At 55.4% G+C, this 19,411-nt stretch overlaps 1 protein-coding gene across 4 annotated transcripts in view; it reads left to right on the top strand.

Moving 5' to 3' along the window:
• The window catches only part of ARRB1 (arrestin beta 1), a 76,575-nt gene extending 58,712 nt beyond the window's left edge, over window positions 1-17,863 (top strand). For 3 of the 4 annotated variants that reach the window (XM_046684828.1, XM_046684829.1, XM_046684825.1), the window contains exons 8-16: window positions 910-1,045; window positions 1,763-1,847; window positions 2,296-2,368; window positions 4,217-4,354; window positions 5,538-5,621; window positions 6,849-6,872; window positions 9,372-9,442; window positions 10,265-10,316; window positions 11,567-17,863. In XM_046684828.1, the coding sequence (XP_046540784.1) occupies window positions 910-1,045; window positions 1,763-1,847; window positions 2,296-2,368; window positions 4,217-4,354; window positions 5,538-5,621; window positions 6,849-6,872; window positions 9,372-9,442; window positions 10,265-10,316; window positions 11,567-11,678 (775 nt within the window). In that variant the 3' untranslated portion in view covers window positions 11,679-17,863. The remainder of the gene's footprint in view (window positions 1-909; window positions 1,046-1,762; window positions 1,848-2,295; window positions 2,369-4,216; window positions 4,355-5,537; window positions 5,622-6,848; window positions 6,873-9,371; window positions 9,443-10,264; window positions 10,317-11,566) is intronic. The other variant, XM_046684826.1, reaches the window with a different exon arrangement.
• The last annotated feature ends 1,548 nt before the right edge of the window (window positions 17,864-19,411 follow it).

The following is a 19,411-nucleotide window of genomic DNA, read 5'->3' as shown; positions in this document are numbered from 1 at the left end:
GAGGTTCATTTACTCAAGGTCATATAGTTAGTAAGGAGAGGGCTAGGACTTTAACCCTGACTTCTGGGTTCCAGGGAGTGGAGGTGGCTTATCTGAGAAATGGGGGTGCTGGCATCCCAGCTGCCTCACTGAGGCCCCCTCCCCTCACCGCAGCCTTGTGTCCTTGTTTCCTCCTGAGTGAGCCTGTCGCCTTCATTGAGCCCATCTCATCTCTGGGCCTCCGTCCCCTCTCTCAGCCCCCATTTCTTCATGATGCCCCGTCCCCCTCTGCATATTTTTATTTAATACATATTTAGCATGCATTTATTATATGGCAGGAACTGTCACAGGTGCTGAGAATACAGCAGTGAACAATTTAGACAAACATTTCTGTCCTGAAGGAGCTTGCTCTACTAGGGGACATAAGGGATGAAGGAAGTGAAGACGTAGTCCCTTTCTTACCATCCTGCTGGGGACCAACACACAGACCCACTTGAAGTGCTGTCACGGGGTGGTCCGGCCTCTGATGTTGCGGGAGGTCAGAGCAGAAGATCAGAGTGGGTGGATCCAGGAGGGTTTCCTGGAAGAGGAGGCGTTTGGCTGGGCCTTGAAGAAGCAAGCAAATGAGGGCAGAATCGGGAAGAGGGTGTAACAGGCAGGGGGCCCAGTGCAGGCGAAGCTTCAGAGATAGGACTGGAGAGGCCATCAAGGATGACAGTGAGGAAGTGGAGGTGGCTGGGGACAGAATGAGAGAGGATGGAATGGGGCCAGATGGTGACAAGGTGCCTATGCCAGCCTCTGCAGTTTGGACTGGCTTCTAAGGCCACGGGGAGCCGTGGCAGTCTCTGGTGCAGGAGATGTGAGAATTGCGGGGAAAGGGGATGGAGGCTGGTGACTCTGGTCAGCTTTCGCTCTGCCCATCTCCACTAGGAATTCTGTGCGCCTGGTCATCAGGAAGGTTCAATATGCCCCGGAGAGGCCCGGTCCCCAGCCCACAGCGGAGACCACCAGGCAGTTCCTCATGTCGGACAAGCCCTTGCACCTAGAGGCCTCCCTGGATAAGGAGGTAGGAGGCTCAGATGCGGCTTTCCCCGGGCTGGGACCTCCGACCCCAGCTCTCTCACCCTCCAGGACTCCTCGGGGAGGAGCTTCTGCCCCAAGCCCGGGACCAACCAGCTCGGCAGAGGGGTGTGAACCCACTGCTCTACCCCTGCCCGACCTGAGCTATAAGACCACACACCCACTGGAGGAAGGCGCTGGGGTCTTCTGCCTGCCCCTGTCTTCAGGCTGGCCCCTCCTCCAGGGGTGGGCACCCTGCTCCCTCTCGGGGGCAGCTGAAGGCGAGTGCTTAGGCAAGATGAGAGTAGGGCCCCTCAGTGAGGATTCAGAGCCAGGTCCCTGAGGGAGCGGGGCAGCCCTTCCCCACCTTCCTCCTGCTTCCAGACCCTCCCGTGTCTAAAATTCCAGGCAACCAGAGCCGGCAGGGACTTGATAGACCATCTAGTCTAACCCCTCCATTGTGCAGAGGGGGAAACTGAGGCTTAGATCACCTGTCCAAGGTCACACTGCCAACAATTCAGTTATCTTTCAAGGTCCCGCAAAGGAACTGAAATCTAACATGCCCGGTGGTTTAGCATCAGTGGGAAGTGGCTGACGAACTTGGGGCCAGAGTGGCCACGGTCTGGGGAGCCCAGGAGAAGCGTGTGGGGCCTCTTCTTCCTCCCCCTTACCTGGAGCTTTGGGACCCGTCAGTCCAACCCTTCTCCCTTCTTACGCCTCCTAGATCTACTACCACGGAGAACCCATTAGTGTCAACGTCCACGTCACCAACAACACCAACAAGACAGTGAAGAAGATCAAGATCTCAGGTATCGTGGGCAGAGGGCCAGCCCAGGGGGTGGGCAAGAGGCAGTCCTCCCAAGGGTTGGGGTAGCTGCAGGCTCTCCTCTTGTCAACAGCCTTGTAAATAACTAGTGGCCCACGGGGAAACCCAGGGCCTGCTCCAAGCCAAAGGATAAGGCTTTCGAGGCTGGTAACACAGGCGGCTTATTGGCCAGGTAATGAGTTTACTGTTTAAGCTGCCTCTTCTCTTAGGTCCCCTTGTTTCCGGGCAGAGCTGTCCTTGAGGGGAAGATTTTTGGCTATGAGAGGGAATGGGTGTGCTTGGGACTGCCCTTTGGGTGGAGGATGCGGGCATCTCCTGCAGAAGCCCCTGTGGACTCTGGCCATTGCCTGGGGCCAAATGTCCCCAACTCGGGGGATGCCTGGGAGCTGCACCCCTGGCTCACACCAGCTTGGTTGCCTCTTCTCCCCCAGTGCGCCAGTATGCGGACATCTGCCTTTTCAACACAGCCCAGTACAAGTGCCCTGTGGCCATGGAGGAGGCTGAGTAAGTGAGCACATGCCCGGCCTTGGATGCATGGGATGGGGTGGGGAAAAGAGAAGCCTGGGTCCAGCTCCAGGCCCAGATGGTTCTTCTCCACCTGGCGAGGGCTGGACCTCAGACTTCCTTGCCACTCAGAGTATATGATCCCGACCAACCTTTTAGAAGCCATCCACTTGATTTAGCTACAAAGAAATGCATGCTACAGTCAGGGAAAAGACCCACTACAACTAGAATGACAAAATAAGAGCTAAGGAATCTGAGGGAACTAGAGTCATGGAGAGAAAAGAATAATTAGACTGTACCAGAAACCTAGATTGAAGGGACATACTTTACTCTGAGCTTCCTGGCAGCCAAGGCAAAGAGGGCAAGACACGAGATACACAGCATTTCTTATCTGATAAAGGAATAAGCCAACTCACTGGGTAGAAGGGGGGTGTGAGGGAGAGTCGATAATAATTATACACACACAAAAAATCTGGGTTTGAGAAGAGCTACTATGGTTGAGCATGGAAAATTGTCTCAAGCTTGTTAGCAGCTAAAGCAAGAGGAGCGATCTCAAGTGAAACATGTTTTCTCCCCTAAAGGAAATAGATGCTCCCACTAGAAGATACACCTGTTTTCTCTCTTGGGCCTGCAAATAACTTTTTTTTTTCCTGCTTTATCTCCCCAACCTCCCCCCCACCCCATACACAGTTGTATATCTTAGTTGCAGGTCCTTCTAGTTATGGGGGCCTGCAAATAATTTTGAGGGGCAATTGCATTTCATGTAATTTTTCATGTATGTGTGTGTTAATTGACATATAATAGCCAGCAGTATTTTTGCAACTTAAAAACATTTTTAAAATGTTACCATGTGGTCTTTGAGATCGTTTTTAATGCCTATAGCTGAACACGCTATGACTGGATCAAACATTTCACTGTTGTTGGATATCCATTCTTGGTTTAAAAAAAATCAAAGCCACAAGGCACAGATTCTTGGCAAGGGGTGGGGGACAATATGAAGTGAGTCTAGAGCCAGAGGAACACATAGTCCCCAAAGAGCGGGAAATCCCAAAGTTCGCAGATGGCCCCAGCTCGTAACAAACATCCGCCTGGGTGATCGGGGAGGCATTCACACTCAGGGTCCTGCTTGGTCCTCACGAAGCCCTGTGGGGTGGGGGTTGCCGCCGCCCCCAGTATGGACCCCAGAGGAGGACGTGGGGCCAGAGAGGTGGGACTTGCTCAGTCTCACAGAGGCAGCAAGTGTCAGAGCTGGGGCTGGAACCCAAGCCGGCTGAGTGCAAGGTTGCCGGTGTCGGCTGCATGCCAGCCCTCTCATTGTTGAACAGGGTGCTAGGGACAGAACAAAAGCAGGTAAAAACGGAGCAGTTGGAACACCCGACGCGTGAAGGATGGATCTGAGATCAAGGGAGTAGGGCTTTCATGGTGGAATCTAGGTGGTGGGTGTAAGGGTGTTCACTGCACAATTCTTTCAGCTTTTCTGGATGTTTAAAATTTTTTCATAATAAAATGTTAGAGAAACATAAAGTCCGTGCCCTCTCCACTAAAGCATTATCCTAGTCAAGCAGCACATTGAACTATTTAAAACTTGCAGCTGCTGACGCACTATGAATGAAGTTGTTGGATCATCCCAGAGTCTCTGCTGTTTGTGTGCGGAGCAGAGATGTGCCTCTGTTGGGTGGCAGTGGTCTCTCTGCCAGAGCTGGGTCTGGCCCAGAGGCCCCTGCAATGGGTGGGAGGCTGGGAGCAGGGCCAGGCTGGATGACCTGGCTTGGCTGGGCGTGAGGGCTGGGGTTGGCTCCGGGGTAGGGTGGGGGGGTTGCATGTCCACACCTGCCTTCTTCTTCCTAGTGACACAGTGGCACCCAGCTCGACGTTCTGCAAGGTCTACACACTGACCCCCTTCCTGGCCAACAACCGAGAGAAGCGGGGCCTTGCCCTGGACGGGAAGCTCAAGCACGAAGACACGAACCTGGCCTCCAGCACCCTGTGAGGACCCGCCCTCCCTGGTTCCAGGCTTTTGGATGCCCCCCCATGCCAAGGGGTCCACGCCCACGTTGGTCCCAGCAGTGCCAGTACAGGCTCGGGCCACCCTCCCCCCGTGTTGTCCAGGGCCCATCATCAGGAGCTTGAACTGCCAGGGAAGCTGTCCCCTACTGCCTCCCTATCCAGGGGTGACCCAGAGAACAAGAGGGACCCTGAGACCCTGCTCCCTTGGTCAGTGCCGGGCTCTGCTGGCTTGCCTCGGGGAGGGCAACCTGGAGAGACTTCCTGCAAGAGGCAGTAGCTCCTGACCTGGTGTCTTCAGTCAGACAGGCTGCGTCCCTGAGGCAGAGCAAGACTGGAAGGACGGGAGTGGCTCCTGGAAGGGTCCCAGCAGGAGAGGATGAATCGGGTGGCTTGGGGAGTCTGCAGAGATGAGGGAAGTGAGCTGGGCTGGACCAGATGTGGGGGTACTCCTCAAAGGCAGGGATTCCAAGGCCATGTCTTCACTCCTGCCCCATGGTCGCCACTGATTCTCTGAGGCCACCCCACTCCAGCAGAACCCTGGGTGTGTGGGGAACCCGTCTTGCCCTACCTGCTGAAGTCTGGCCCTTCCACGGGCCTTTGGCCTCCTCAGCAGCATCCCTGCCTCCACTCCCAGCACAGACCCTGTGCTCCAGCCCACACGCTCTTCCACCAGCCCCTGCACAGGCTGCCTGCTCACCTTGGGCATTTGTCCTCTTCCTCCACCCTGGCTCAAGGCCACTCTGCCTTCCAGACCTAGTTATGGAGGCTCCACTTGCTCCAGGGTCTTCCCTGAGACCCCTCGTCTTTGCCCACCGCCTGGCCCTCTCTGACCTCCCAGGCCAGCCCCTTGTGACCTGCAGGGTGCTGAGCAGAGAGAGAAGCCGAGTCAGAGAAATTGAGAGCAGGAAGGGCCTGATGCCCGTCTGAACTGCTGGGATGCAGACCCAGGGAGGAAAGGGGCCTGGGGGCTCACAGCCTCTACGGAACTGCTCAGGGTCCCACTCCCTGAGGGCAGAGTTCACCCTTCTCACACACGGGGCTTTGCTTGCATGTGGTGGTCGAGTGGCCCAGGAGCAGGACAGATGGCTGCTGCTCCCCACTGCACCCCACTCCCGCCGTGTCTCCTCCACCCCTGAACCGGCTTTCCTATGTCACTGTGCAGGTTGAGGGAAGGAGCCAACAGAGAGATCCTGGGCATCATTGTTTCCTACAAAGTGAAAGTGAAGCTGGTGGTGTCGCGGGGCGGGTGAGTGCTCTAGCCCCGCCCAAGACCCCTGAGTGCAGAGGGGCATGTCCCTGACGATGCACAGCCCTGCCACCCTGCCGCCTTGCAGCTGGCTGCCCCATTCTGCCTGGTTGCCCAACCTTTTCGCTGCATCCACCTTGAGGGTGAACCGGGCTTGAGGACTTCCTGTCCTTCGCTTCCTCCCCTCCACCCCTTTCCCTCTCCCCTTCAGGGACCTCCAGCCCCTCCCTTGTCCCTCCCATCCTTCTCCCCTCCCACTCCTCCTCTTCCCTATCCCTCGGGGGGGGGGGGGGGGTGGGAGACACGGACGACAGGTCTGTGCTATGGGCTATCCAGGGGGTGCTGTGCCCCTCCTCATGGCTCCGGCACAGCACCCACCCAGCTCATGCCCAGGCTGGTCTGCTGGGGAAGTGGCTAAAGGGGCTCGGAGTCCCAGAGCTGGGGTGGGGATGTTCTGACTCCCCCATCTGACAGATGGGGAGACACAGGTCCAAACAGTTCCCCAAACATTTCCTGAACTCTCCTCCCCTAATCTTAGGTCGCAGGCTGGGGGTTAATGTCCCAGCAGTGGGCCGGACGCTCTCCCTGCCTGCTGCAGAGTCTGCTGGAGGCTCAGAAAGAACTCTCACACTTCCCCATATATTGGGTCTACATGTTGCTACAAACCTAAAATTAGGATTGCTAGTTTGTCTAATTCATAAATTTGTATGAGGATACTGAAAAGCTCAACAGCATTAGACAGATTCCCCTTTATTATTAGAATAATGCTTTGTGCAGGTGGCAGCGGGTAGGACTGAGCACGTGTTACAGGATTGCATTCCTGTGACTCTTGTGGGACCCACAGGCTGCCTCCAGCGCCTTCTCTGGGGCGTCCTCGGGGAATGCAAACTGCTTCCTTCTGCCGTGGGAGAGTCAGGGCTTCCCTGGCGACCGGCACAGGGCCTAGCGTCTGTGTCTCCTTCACAGATGAGGATCCTGGGGCTCAGCATGGCCTTGCCAGGGGTTTGGCCACACCGGCCTGGATCTCAGTCCCCCGGGCAGGGCTAATGCCATGTCGGTATCCCTGAGTGAGGGTCACAGCTGTGCAGGGGTTGGGTAGGAGTGCATCCCAGGGTCTTCTCTACCCCAGTGGGCAGCCAGCCGAGGCGGTGAATGAACGTGCTTTCTGTTTTCTTCCTCTCTGAACTCTCTCCTGACCACCTCTCCCGCCTCCTCTGACCCACCCAGCCTGCTGGGAGATCTTGCGTCCAGGTAAAGTCCCTCCCTTTGGCCTGATCCACCCACCTTCCTAGAGGGCCCAGAGACCATTGGTCTGACTTCCAGAGCCACAGGGCCCCGGGCTGGAAGGATTCTTGGTGGTCACTTGATTGCCAGGCTCAGGCGTGTGCCCAGACCAGAACCCTCTCCAGAGGGACTGAGGAGAGGCAGTTTCTCCTTTAAAAACCTTGCCCTGGGGCCTTCTGGTGGCTCAGCGGGTTAAGTGCACACGTTCTGCTTCAGCGGCCGAGGGTTCGCCAGTTTGGATCCCGGGTGCGGACATGGCACTGCTTGGCAAGCCATGCTGTGGCAGGCGTCCCACATATAAAGTAGAGGAAGATGGGCACGGATGTTAGCTCAGGGCCAATCTTCCTCAGCAAAAAGAGGAGGATTGGTGGCAAATGTTAGCTCAGGGCTAATCTTCCTGAAAACAAAACAAAACAAAAAAACAAAAAAACGTTGCCCTGCTCTTCCATCCCCCCGAAATGACAAGGATCTTTGCAGACAGCAAACCCCGGCTTCATTGATCAGGGAGTGGCCCCCAATCAGTCTGAATTACGGGGTGTTTTAGAGAAATGCAGGCTTCCTGGCTTTCAAACTTCTACATTAATGAGGATTAATTGCTGGCTGAGTGTTGCTAAGGAGAGGTCCTGAGGAGATACGCTTTTGTAGACAAGATTCCTTGGACAAGAAGAAACTTGTAGACAAAAAGCCAGCTGGCTCCATGTACATTCCAAAAATGCATGTGCCCCAAATGTGGTGGTTTTGCTTCCTCCTGTCACAAGATGGCACTATTGCTCACCCTAAGAAATCTTAGTCCATTTGGAGAGGTGAAATTAATTCAATGCAGTTCAGTTCAATATAATTCAGTAAAGACCTTCTGAACTCGACTCATGCCCAGCCTTGTGCTGGGTGTCTAGGTCCCAGAGAGGAATTAGACATGCCCCCTGCCCTTGATCGCTCATGGCCTGGTAGACCGTTTTAAGGTCCAGATTCTTCCATCTATATCCTACACGGCTTTAGTGAAGGTGGGCAAACTCAATCTTCCACTAGCTTCCATTCTGATGGCTCACTCTTCCAAGTGAACCTGCAGAAGCAATCCCCTTTGAAAGCAAAAATAAAGCCAAATTGTTTCAACAGCCTTATGAAGCCCCCACGTTCCTATTGAGGGGAAGTAATGATTCTGGCAGGCACTGTGTCACAGTTTAACCCAGGCTTTTTCCTACGTCATCTCCTGGAAGTGGTTCTTGAAGGTGGGTGGTGTTCTCCCCATTTTCCAGATGAGCTCGGTGAGACCTGAGGGTGTAAACCCCCCAGTGAACGATGGGGCTGGTGGAACAGACCTTTCTGGCTGCACAGCTTGTGCCTCCGACTGCTCTGTTCCCCTGTCCTTTCCTCCCCTGAGCGGGCCCTGGGCAGCAAGATCAGTAAGACGAGGCTGTTCCTGGAGTCGCTCACAGTTGGCAGGGCCTCCTAGGTGATGCCCCCCCGCCACCCCACGCTGAGAGGGGGAGCTCTCAGGGCTGCTTTTGTCCGAGTGGAGAGGAGAGGGTGGGTGGGAATCACCGTCCCAGTTCTGAGCTGTTCTGACACAGTGGCTAAGGGTGTGAATTATGGAGTCAGAATCCTGTCTTTCACTTCCCAATAATAGCTGTGTGGCCTTGGGCAAGATACTTCTTCTCCTTGTGCCTGTTTCCCAATCTGTGCATTGGGTATAATAATAGGGTGTTATGAAGATTAAGTAAGTTACTCTAGAATAGTCTTTGGCAGAGAGTCAGCATTATGTAAGTGTCTGCTCTTGTTATCATTCTGTCCATCAGGTCCAAGGGGAGAGAAGGCCCAGGCAGGAGCACTGGCTGGTGGCAGCACCTCCCCTGTACCCCACGGCCCCCACCCTCCGTCCCCACATGGCCTCAAGGCTCTATGCACAGGGTAGACAGCCCTGTGGCCTGGGGCCCATCCAACTCAAATTTGATTAAACTGACCTCAGCAGTGTGTCATCCAGATGGCAGGAGGCTAAGGCCACCTGAGCACTCTTACAGGAGGCTCCTGGAGATGCTGGGAAATGGGATGGACTGAGGGTGAGGGAGTTCCAACCAGGGAGTGGGAAGGGCAGTGTCAGAGAAGGCTGGGCTGGCTGTGGCGTTGTGAGGTCGGCAGGGTCCCAGGGCACCTCTGGGGCCACCAGTGACCAAGGTGCACACTGTCCTGGGCAATGCTTTTCCCACCCCTGTGCTTCCTCCCAGCTCGTGGGAATCCAGGAATGCTTCTCAGGAGAGGGGAGGTTTCCATTTCTTTTTGGAGCCAGGAGAAGGGATCTCCTAGTTCAACTGCTAGAGAGACTGAGGCTCAGAGAATGGCGGAGCTGGGGCTTGAGGCCCAGAGCCACCTCCTCTAACCATAAAAGCCTCTCAGTCCTCAGACCGACAGGGCAGTGTGTCTCAGAGCCTGATTCGCTCGAGGCTCACTGGGTCTGGGCCTCTGTTTCTGCAGTGACGTGGCCGTGGAACTGCCATTCACCCTAATGCACCCCAAGCCCAAAGAGGAACCCCCACATCGGGAAGGTGAGCAGGGTCTGTGGGTCACTGGGGTGGGGGTTTCCAGACAGCTGACCTCCTTCTCTGCCAGCTGCCATGTTTCCCCATCACCCACCTCCCTCTGGGTCAGCCTGAGCCCAGGGTCACCACTCTTCCCCAGCCCCGCAGGATCTTTTGTGATTTGCATCTGACCCCCCAGGAGACAGAGGGTCTGCCTCCGTCCTCCATGGGGTGGGGAGGCTGGGAGTGGAGGTGGGGGCACTGGCCATGCTTGGAGCCCTTGTCTTGCATCCAGGTGCGGAGGAAGGGGTTGCATAGATAAGATGGACCCTGGACACACCATTCCCATCATTTTTCTAAGTGATACCAGATGGGTCATACTTCCTTAAATCTAGGACTGTTTCATTTGGAAGAGGCAACATCGTAGTATGAGCCACAAGAAAAGAAATATGTTCCCTCAGTTAAACTGAAATGCCATTGATTGTAAAAGAGACCCCAAGTTCAGAGATGTGGAAATGTGAAAAATGGTTGTCTTAGAGTTAGCGAAAATCATGCAGGCAGGAAATTAATCTAAATCATGTTGGCGACATGCCCGAAGGAGCAGGGTCCTAAAGTCTAGCTGTCCTCCTGGGGCTGCAGTGCATCTCCCGGGTCCTCCCTGGACCCTTCTCCCTGCCTTTAGGATGATTTGGGGTTCTTCCAGACCAGGGATCAGCCCTCCCTCCCCACTCCCCGTCCTCCTTTGCCCTCCCCATCTTAGCTGGGATGTCCCGGGGTGGGGACCTGTGCCTACCTGCCCTCACGCCCACTCACCACTAACCTGTGGGCGCCTGCCCGCCCTATGTTTAGTTCCAGAGAACGAGGCGCCTGTGGATACCAATCTCATAGAACTGGACACAAAGTAAGCCACACCCTGCCTGCCGAGTTCTGGGGGGGCGGGCCTCGGGCGGTGGGCGGGGCGACGGGGGTCATTTGCATATATGCTTATTAACCCTGAGGAGTCGCAGGTCTAACCCCACCTGCTGAGAGCTGCCTCTGCTCGCCTCTTCAGCAGCCCGCTTGCCTGCATGTGACTTGAAGGACCCTCCGTGCCTGTTCCTCTTCCTCCTGCCTTGGTGGGGTCTGTCTTCCTCCCTCGTCCTTGCACGTCCGTCCGTCAGTCCGTTCGTCCATCCACAGCGCCTGCTCGGCTCACACAGGGCTGGTTCGGGGCCCTGGCCTGGGGCTGTCCTGACCCGCCAGCGCCCAACCAGTGGAATCAGGCTGTGGGGTGGGGATGGTTCCGGGGATCTTGTTGCTTCTGACTCCCCAGGACCGTTGCGGATCTCCCTGCAGTCAAAGGCCATCATGTCACTGGACAGTGGCCAGAGGGGGAGGACCTGGGCCAGCTCACTAATCACTTCCAGGGCCAAGCAGCTTTCTCACTCCAGCTTCAGATGCACACTTCCCTTGTCCCAGGGGGGAGATATTCGGGATTAGGGTCTCAGATCACCCCATGAGGACACCCCATGCAGCTGGCTGAATTCTGTGGGGCAGGGGACTCGGTGGGCCTGAGTGGACATGTTTTATGGCAGAAGGGAACTCCTTGTTCTTAGAAGCAGTCCTTCATTCTGAAACCCGGCTCCACACCCCCTTCCCCGCCCACCCTTCCTCTGCCCCTCTACTTAGATTAGCTGCCCCGCCCCATCACAGATCCCTGAGTGGGGAATGTGAGCTGACACTTCCTCACAGAAAAAGGCTTCAAGGTTTTCTTTTCCAGTAAGCTGAGCCCACTCCTTCCTGTGCAGAAACAGGAACGCCTTCTGAGGGTAGTTCTGTGGGTGGGGTTTCTTGGGCTTGTTCTTGGGGGATTCAGAATATGCTGTGAAACTACTGGTGGCCTGGCCTCTCAGTGGGAGTATGTTCTTCCTCTGGCCCCAGCCACACTGCCCCCCAAATACCCCCCTCAACCCCTCAAGAACTGGGTCACTTTCCAGCCCTTAGGAGTCCAGATGTGGCCAGTCCCAGTGCCACTGGTGGGCATCCAGATGTGCCAGCCTGGCAGGCCTTTCTGCCCAAGGCCGGCCCCAGAGGCCAGCCTCTGACCCCTCTGGACAAGCCTATTCTCCCCGCCCTGCAAACATGCCCTGTTTTCCTTGTGTCTCCTACCAGCGATGACGACATTGTGTTTGAGGACTTTGCCCGCCAAAGACTGAAGGGCATGAAGGATGACAAGGAGGAGGAGGAGGATGGTACCAGCTCTCCACAGCTCAACGACAGATAGACGGGGCCAGCCCCCTGTGGGCAGCCCAGGTCCACTCTCACGCACTAGGATGCTTACTTGTCTTCTTCCTGTTCCCGTTCCCCCTCCCCTTTGTTCTTCCAGTTTCTACCAGGGGGCCCCAGAGGTCTTCCAGGTCACCGTGGGGAACCTCTGGCCTCAGGATTGGCCCCACATCACCATGCCGACAGGGCCACATGCACCCCTTTCACCCCCTCACTGCAGTCTCCATCCCCCCTCTTTTCCTGCTGACCCCCCAGAAAGGCCACCACGGCTCTGGCTTTGGAATTTGTCTTGGGATGGGGAGGATGGGGCATGAGGGCTTGGAGGGTGGGGATGAGGGCTCACGACACGTGAGAGGATGTCCACAGTCGCAGGTGGATAACACAGTTCTGGCAGCTAAAAGATGACCAGGTTGAAGGTCACCCTCTTCTGGCTGGGCAGGGCAGACCTGTGGACAGATTCTCAATGCCTTTTTGCAGTTCGGACCCACCAAACACCTCTACCCTCCCACCCCCGTCCCCGCCCCATGTCCCTCTGTGTCTGACAGTGACACTGGTCTGTAGACCCCAGGAGTGCAGAAAAGCAACTGGACTGACTTTCTTACCAGCAGTTACCTAGTCGAAGGCAAGCAGTGTGAACTAGCTCAAGTCTGTTTCAGCATCGCCAGGATGTAACATCCTAGCTACCTTGTATCTTATGCGTGTGTCCTGTCTATAATATGCAGAGAGAGAGAGAGAGAGAGAGAAGGGAGGGGCCTTCAGAATGCACGGACCTGGACCCGGCAGAGGGAGCTGAAGCTCCTGAGGAGGTTTCCTGAAGGGTGGCTCTGAGGGATGGGGGCAGGGGCGGAAAGATGAGCATCTGCCCTGTTCGCTTCCTTTGTAGACTTAAGAGCAATCAGCCATCCCACGGGCCAGGGTCACTGGCATCCTCTCTCCTCTCCTTGCAGTTCTCCAGGGTGGGGCTGGCCCTGCAGGCTGAGAGAGCACCTGAGGCCACCGCGCCCACAGTCAAAGGGGTCCTTTCTCAGAAGGCAGTAGGGTCCATCAGGATACCCTGACCCAAAAGGAAGGGGACTGCTGGATAGCAAGGAGCATTTTGTTTCCTTGGGGAGGTGATGACCTTCCAGTAATTCCCAGTGTCATGGGTACCCAGTGATCTCTGGGCTGGTATTGGTGTGACTGGGCCCTGGGCATTTCCAGGGCAACAGGGCAGGCAGAGGGTGAGGTAGAAAGTGTTAAAAGGTATCTGTTCTTGTCTGGCCTTTTGATGCTCACTTACTGTGTGACCTTGGGCAAGTTTCTTTCCCTCTCTGGGCCTCAGTTCTTCACCTAGAAAACCAATGGGATTGACCAGATGATCACAAAAGGCCCTCCCGATCTCTAAGAATTTGTGAATATTAGAGCTTCTGGCCTGGTGAGCAGAGCCAGGGCTGCTGACTGTTACATCTGCCTCCAGAGGGGATTCACTGGACCCCGGAGGTGGCAAGGCCTTGGAGAGCTCCTAGCCCACTGCCCCTGCCCTACCCCCTCCAGGGAAGGGCCCTTCTTGGGCCCCTGGGGGGTTGCCTGTGGCCAGAGCTAGCAGGACTCTCGGCCCTGGGGCCCGAGTGTTAGAGAAGGACAGAGCTTGTATCAGCTAAGGCTTGGGGGTGGGGGTGGGGGGTTGTGATAGGGCCTCCAGTACCTCACAGCCCCCTGTGGATGCAGACTCCCTGAGGTTCACCTGATACCCAAGCAACTATGAGGATCTGTCCTCAATGCCTGCTTCCTTCTATCTCTATCCCACACTCGCCTGAAAAGGGAGACCACGAATGTCATCATACAGGTAGGGGTCTCAGCCCTTTTCAGCCCAGCCCCACCTGGGGTGGACTCTGTAGCCATTTCCTGTGGTGATATTACCCTGCCCGGGCCTGACACTGCACCCAGCCGTCCCTTCTGAATCTCACGAAGACTCAGCCCTGGGGACCTCTACCCCAGGTCAGAAGCAAGTCAGCTCGGGCAGCCACACTCCCCAGGCCAGTCCTGCAGTCGTAGCCCCTGTGAGAGCTTGCGGGGCAGTTTGCACCTCCTTTGGGCTGCTGTAGAGTTGAGGAAATGCTGGAACAACACGTGGCAAGCATATGCTCTCCATCGTTGTCCCCTGGAACCTTTGGGGCTGGTACAAGATCCTTTAGGATTTGGGGCGGCCACTCCCCTCAAACCTCTTTCGCCATCCCTAACCCACGCACACAAAAGATTGTCAGGCTGGTTTCTTGCACTTCCTCCATCTCAACATCTCACTCACCCTTTTGGGTTTATCCCAGTGTTGACTTGAAGCGTCCACTTGCAGGAAGCATCGTAGCCCCATCCAGCCTTTCAGTCTCGGGGCGCAGGAGTACAGAAGGGCAGTGGTCACGTTCATTTGAATATGGCTTAACCATCCCTTGGCTGACAGCTTCTCTGCTCAGTGACAAGCACTGGAGACACAGAGATGACCAGTCCCAGCCCCTGTCCTCAGGAAGCTTATGGTCAGAGGAAAGTTACGGGGGGAGTAACAGGGAGCCATGGCATTCAGGGCTCCATGGCTGCTGCTCGTCCTTATAGTGCCTTGACGTGATGTAGAAACGGTGCCCCTTCCAGGTGGATTCAGCCCGTGTTAGAAAGTACAGCTTTGTGAATGGCGCTCAGGCTGGAGGTTAGCCCCACTTTCCCCTGGGCCGGGCACCCTCCTGCACAGCTGGGCGATGCAGCCCAGTGGGTGGGGCACTCAGGCCAGAGAGTTTTCTTTGGCCTCTTCCTGAGAGAAAGGCCCAGATCATCTTTCCAAGCTTCTGGTTGGCTCCTGACCCCACTCCCGCTGCAGCCCCCTACAGAGTCCTTCTCTGTAGGCCCCTCTCCAGCTGGACTCAGCCTGTCTGCAGTCAGGTGAGGCCTTGGAGTGAAACTGAGGGTAGGGAGCCCCACAGGGCCCCAGGCACCAGCCCACAGTCTTGGCTCTTTCTGTGCACACATTTGGGGCCTGTGCTGGCCATGCAGCTCCACCCTGGGACTTTCCGGCCGGCCGTGGAGGTGGCATGTAGGTGGCAGTCTGGGCAGAAAGGAAGAGCACAGCTCTGGTGAAAACCCCCAGGCAGAGGGCCAGCTGGACTTCCTCAGCATTCCCATCATGAGAAGAGTGCAGTCCCTGTGAAGCTAAGGACTGGGTTATTTGGCTTGACTCCACGGGCCTCCTTAGTCTCAAAGCCCAGACACGCGAGAGTGGGATCCCTAGGGGTGTTGGCTCAGCTGGGGAGTTGCTGACAAGCTGCTTCTCACGTAGTGCAGTGAAGAGCGTGCTGGCCTGCGGGTGCCCAGTGCCCCTCAGTCCTGGCTGTCACCAACCAGCTACGTAGTCTTGAGAAGGCACTCAACCTCTTGGGCTTGAGCTCCCTAACTATAAAATGGGACAGTAATCTCTTTCCCACCTGACTCAAGGAATTGTGAGGCCCGGATGAGCTGAAAGTCAGTGGAGATGAAGGTTGGCTCTGTTAAGTCGCAAATGGCCGCACAGGCCACGGCACTGCCACTGCAGGGGAGTTGCCCAGGGTCACACAGGAAGTTTGCTGTGGGCTGAACCCTCCTCCCACCCATCCTCATCTCTTGCCCCCTTCCCACGTAGGCGGATGTCAGCCAGAATGAGAAGCAGCCAGTTAGGGTTTGGTGGCCCAGCCAAGAGGGAAATTCACACTATTCAGGAAAGTTGTGCCCACAGAGAGTGGTCCCAGCAACCAGGACAGAGAGACAAGTGGGTATTGTCAGTGATTGGGACAGGGCATCTTGGACCCTCCTAGGCCCGATGTCACCCACATCTCCCATCTCTCAGACCCCACAGGAAGCCTTGGCTCTGATCCCAAGTGAAGGAGAGCCACCAGCCCCCCAGCCCAGAGAGGGCTGAACCACTGCTCCATCAAAGAACCCCAAAGGTGAGGTGGAATAGAAATTGCCTGACCTTTCCCTTCAAAGTCTAAGGCCCCCTCCAGGGTCAACCAGAACCTACAATTCTTCCTGGTAACACTTGGGAGGGATTCGGGCCACGGAGAATCCAGGCCTCCTCCCCTGAGAGCTGAGCCCCAGCTGACCCGTTCCCCAGTGGACTCAGCGGCCCACAAAGGCAGCTTCTCTCCTGCCAGGGACTGGGGACTGGACATTCCCACCCAGCCCACAGGAAGGCATTAGGCCCCAATATTGAACTCTTACAGGGTCTCATGGATGTAGGCCTATACCTGTTCTGATGTTTTTCCTTTTAAAGTCAACAAGGACCAAAACAGACTCCCCCTTGTTCCTAAGCCTGCATCGGGCCAGGCATTTTGCCATCCTGGGCCACGCAGCTCCATCACTTTTGTCCTCCCTCTAGGACTGAAATGGCCTACCCGTGGGGCAGGGTCCCCAGCTCTACCACTCCCCTGCAGGGTCACTGCCCAGTGGCTTCAAAGAGAGGCCCGTTGAAGGGGGAGCACCCTCCCCCCATCACTGTCTCCCAACTCCTCACCCCGAAAGGGAAGTCAAAGCACAGGTCCCCAGGACCCATGATCTGTAGACACTCTGACACACTGGTTTTCAAACCAAGTGCTGTGGCACCTCTGGTGTTCCACAGAGCTCTGTCAGGGGCTGCTAAGGTGGGAAGGTGGGGGTGGAGGCAAAGGCTAGGTCTCCAGCCCTACCCCCACTCCCACTTCCACCGGAACAACTCTGCTTTTATCTGTCTTGCCTGTTGAGGTTTCTCCTTCAAACTTTCTTTTGAAGAAAACCTTCAAACCACCATTCTGAGGTTTGATCTTAAGACCAGCAAGCACAGGTTCTATTCTTGCTTTTCATGTAGGAATGGCTCCAGCGTCCCAATACAAAGGATCTTTGTATTGGAGCTTGGGTTACAGGCCCAGGCCCAAGCATTTGCTTATTCACACGCACACACGCCCTCGTGTACACATTTGATGGCTTTGTGGCCCACTGACCCTGAAGCTCTGGCCTGGGTTGATTCGGGCAGGGGTCTGGTGCTCAGTGAGGATGGGTCTTGACCCTGATATGGGCCCATGTCGCATGGGGGACGTGAAGCAAGGAAACAGCCCCAGCCCCACCCCAGGACTCGTGTCTGCACCCCAGGATGACACCTCACTTCCCTGCCCCAGACCCCGGGATGACAGAAGGAGCAGTGTGATGGAGGAGAAACTAGAGTCAGGGTCTTCCTTACATACAGACACATGGATGGAAGTCCGGGCTTCCATCAAAGACACGTTGAGGGAGGACCTTGTGACAGAAGTCCCTCCTGTGAGGGCACGATCTCCCCAGAGACCTTTCAGGCAGACGGTTTCCTTCGAGTGGTTCTAATAGGCTTCCACTCCCACATCTGTGAACAACCAGGTGTGGGGGCAACAGGAGGGTACCTGAAGAGAGGTTGGTCCCTTACCTGCAGTTCCCCGAATTTTCTCCTTGCTTGCCTGCCCCTCTGCCCAGACCCCTCACCAGGGATGACTAATGGGGTGGGCACTTTGGGAGACCGGGACAGCCCTTGGTTAAGAATCTTACCTGGGACCCCCACCCAGGGTATTCTAGGTGGGATGTGAGGCTCAGGGCACAGCAAGCCACGTGGCATGGGAGAAAGAGTGCCAACTGGTGTTCTCTGTTCAGTCTGAGTGTGCCCTTGAGAACCTGATCTCAGTTTCCCCTTGCATAATTTAGGGGTAGTGCCAGGCTCTGCCCACCTCTCAGATATTACTGCAAGGGAGGGTCATAGGAGGGGTGGGGAGCCTCACCACTCGGGGTGCAGTCCTGGCCTGCACTGCAGAACGTGAGTCCTCAGGGGAATGACTGTAGGATGCACTGTCTTCCCTGGGCATCTCTGCTCAGTGTTAGAGTCCAGCCACAGAGGCTGTGAGGGGCCTGCCTCTTCCTACCCATGGGAACTGGTGCTCAGCCAGGCACAGTGACTGTGTGTGGATCCCGGGCACAAGGAGTGACAGGTGGCTGGGACAGGTCTCCAGGTCTATGGCCCTTCTGTTAAGTGATTATTTTGTGACACCCTCATGCCTGGGCCACCAGCCAGGTGTATCTGTTGTACATGTGGCATTCCTTATTATGTCAGATAAGTTATTACAGTTTATTCAACTCTAACAGGACAAATGAACTAAAGAACCATAAATAGGAGGCCATTAAAGGTCTTTTGTGACAGATGCTGCCTCTGCTTTTATTTCTGTCTCATAAGCCCATGGCAGGACATAGACCAGCAAATGCTGTCCTGCTGCCCTGGACTGGCGGATGGGGTCCGTGGCTGGGTCAGGCATTTTCTTCCCTTGTCTGTAGCCCCAAGCCCAACCTGGTTCCTGCACCCCCTTCTGGAGACTGCCAAGAAGCTTTGTCCTCCCCTCTTTGCTATTTACCTTATGGCCTTGAGGATTTTGCCAAGCCTCTGATCCCTCTCAGACACCACTGGGTCCATGACCCCTGGTTTGCTCCTGGGGTGAAGCCATCCCATCTTCTGTTTGGCACTACTGACCACTTCAGCTGGAGTCCTGCCTCAGTCCCAGCCCTGGTTCTCATTCAGTTCTCGTATCCTGCTCTGCTGGGTCTCTCCGAAGTCACTTCAGTTTTCTCTGGCTTACCTACTCCCCGTTCCAAAAGAACATATGGGAGAGTGAGGATACAGGTGAGGAAAATGCAAAGTTATAAGTGATAATGTACTGTATTAACACAAAAGTAGCATGCCCATGAATGTAAGACTTCCCTAGAAAATTAATTATATATGAAAAACTTTTTTTTTTTTTACATCCCTGTAAAATAATGGGCAACTTAGACCAAAGCATTGCCCTCCTGGTTGACTAGAAGGTGTGCTGTTTCCTCTGATGCCCTCTTCCAGCCAGAGAAGGGTAGTGGGAAGACACTGATGTTTGAATCAGGAGACTTGAATGAGAGCTTTTGTTCTGCCCTCCCACGTGGACTGTATCTGTCCGAGTCCAGATAAACAGAGGCTATGCGGGTATTTCAGTAGCAGGAACTTAATAGAAGAAACCAGTTCTCAAAATGTTGCAAGAGGAGGCCGGCCCTGTGGTGCATTGGTTAAGTTGGCAAATTCCGCTTCGGTGGCCCGGGGTTCACCGGTTCCGATCGCGGGTGCGGACGTGGCACTGCTTGGCACACCATGCTGTGGTCGGTGTCCCACATGTAAAGTAGAGGAAGATGGGCACGGATGTTAGCTCAGGGTCAGCCTTCCTCAGCAAAAAGAGGAGGATTGGCAGTAGTTAGCTCAGGGCTGATCTTCCTCAAAAACAAAACAAAAAAGTTGCAAGAGTTGAAAGGGCAAATGGGATGTGAGGCAACCCAGAGATCAGGTAGAAGAGGAAACCACTACTACCTGTAGGGGGAAGGACAGGGGTGGAGGAGGTGTTATGGAGCTGAGGAACCAGGGCAGAGCAGCAGGGACATCGAGGGAGAGGACTCCAGACCACAGAAGCAACACAGCTGTTGCTGGGGATGCTGCCCAAAGTAGAGAGAGTGGGAGAAACAGTCTGGTTTCTCCTTTCCTCCTGCCCTCCAGTTTCATGCCTGTGCCTCCTGTTGGCAGAATCTAATTAAAAGCTAATTTTCGAGGAATCTTGGGTAATGTAGTTGGCAATGGTCGGTGCTCTGAAATACAGAGTAGGAGGCTAGGGAATTAGATCGGAGACCAAACAGGCAAATCACCAGCTCTTCCTTAACCTTCTTATCCAAAAAATGGAAGTA

Source organism: Equus quagga, chromosome 14 (assembly GCF_021613505.1).
Source record: "Equus quagga isolate Etosha38 chromosome 14, UCLA_HA_Equagga_1.0, whole genome shotgun sequence".
In the NCBI taxonomy this organism is placed as follows: domain Eukaryota; kingdom Metazoa; phylum Chordata; class Mammalia; order Perissodactyla; family Equidae; genus Equus; species Equus quagga.
Note: the sequence above shows the minus strand (reverse complement) of the source record. Positions and strands in the feature narration are given on the sequence as shown.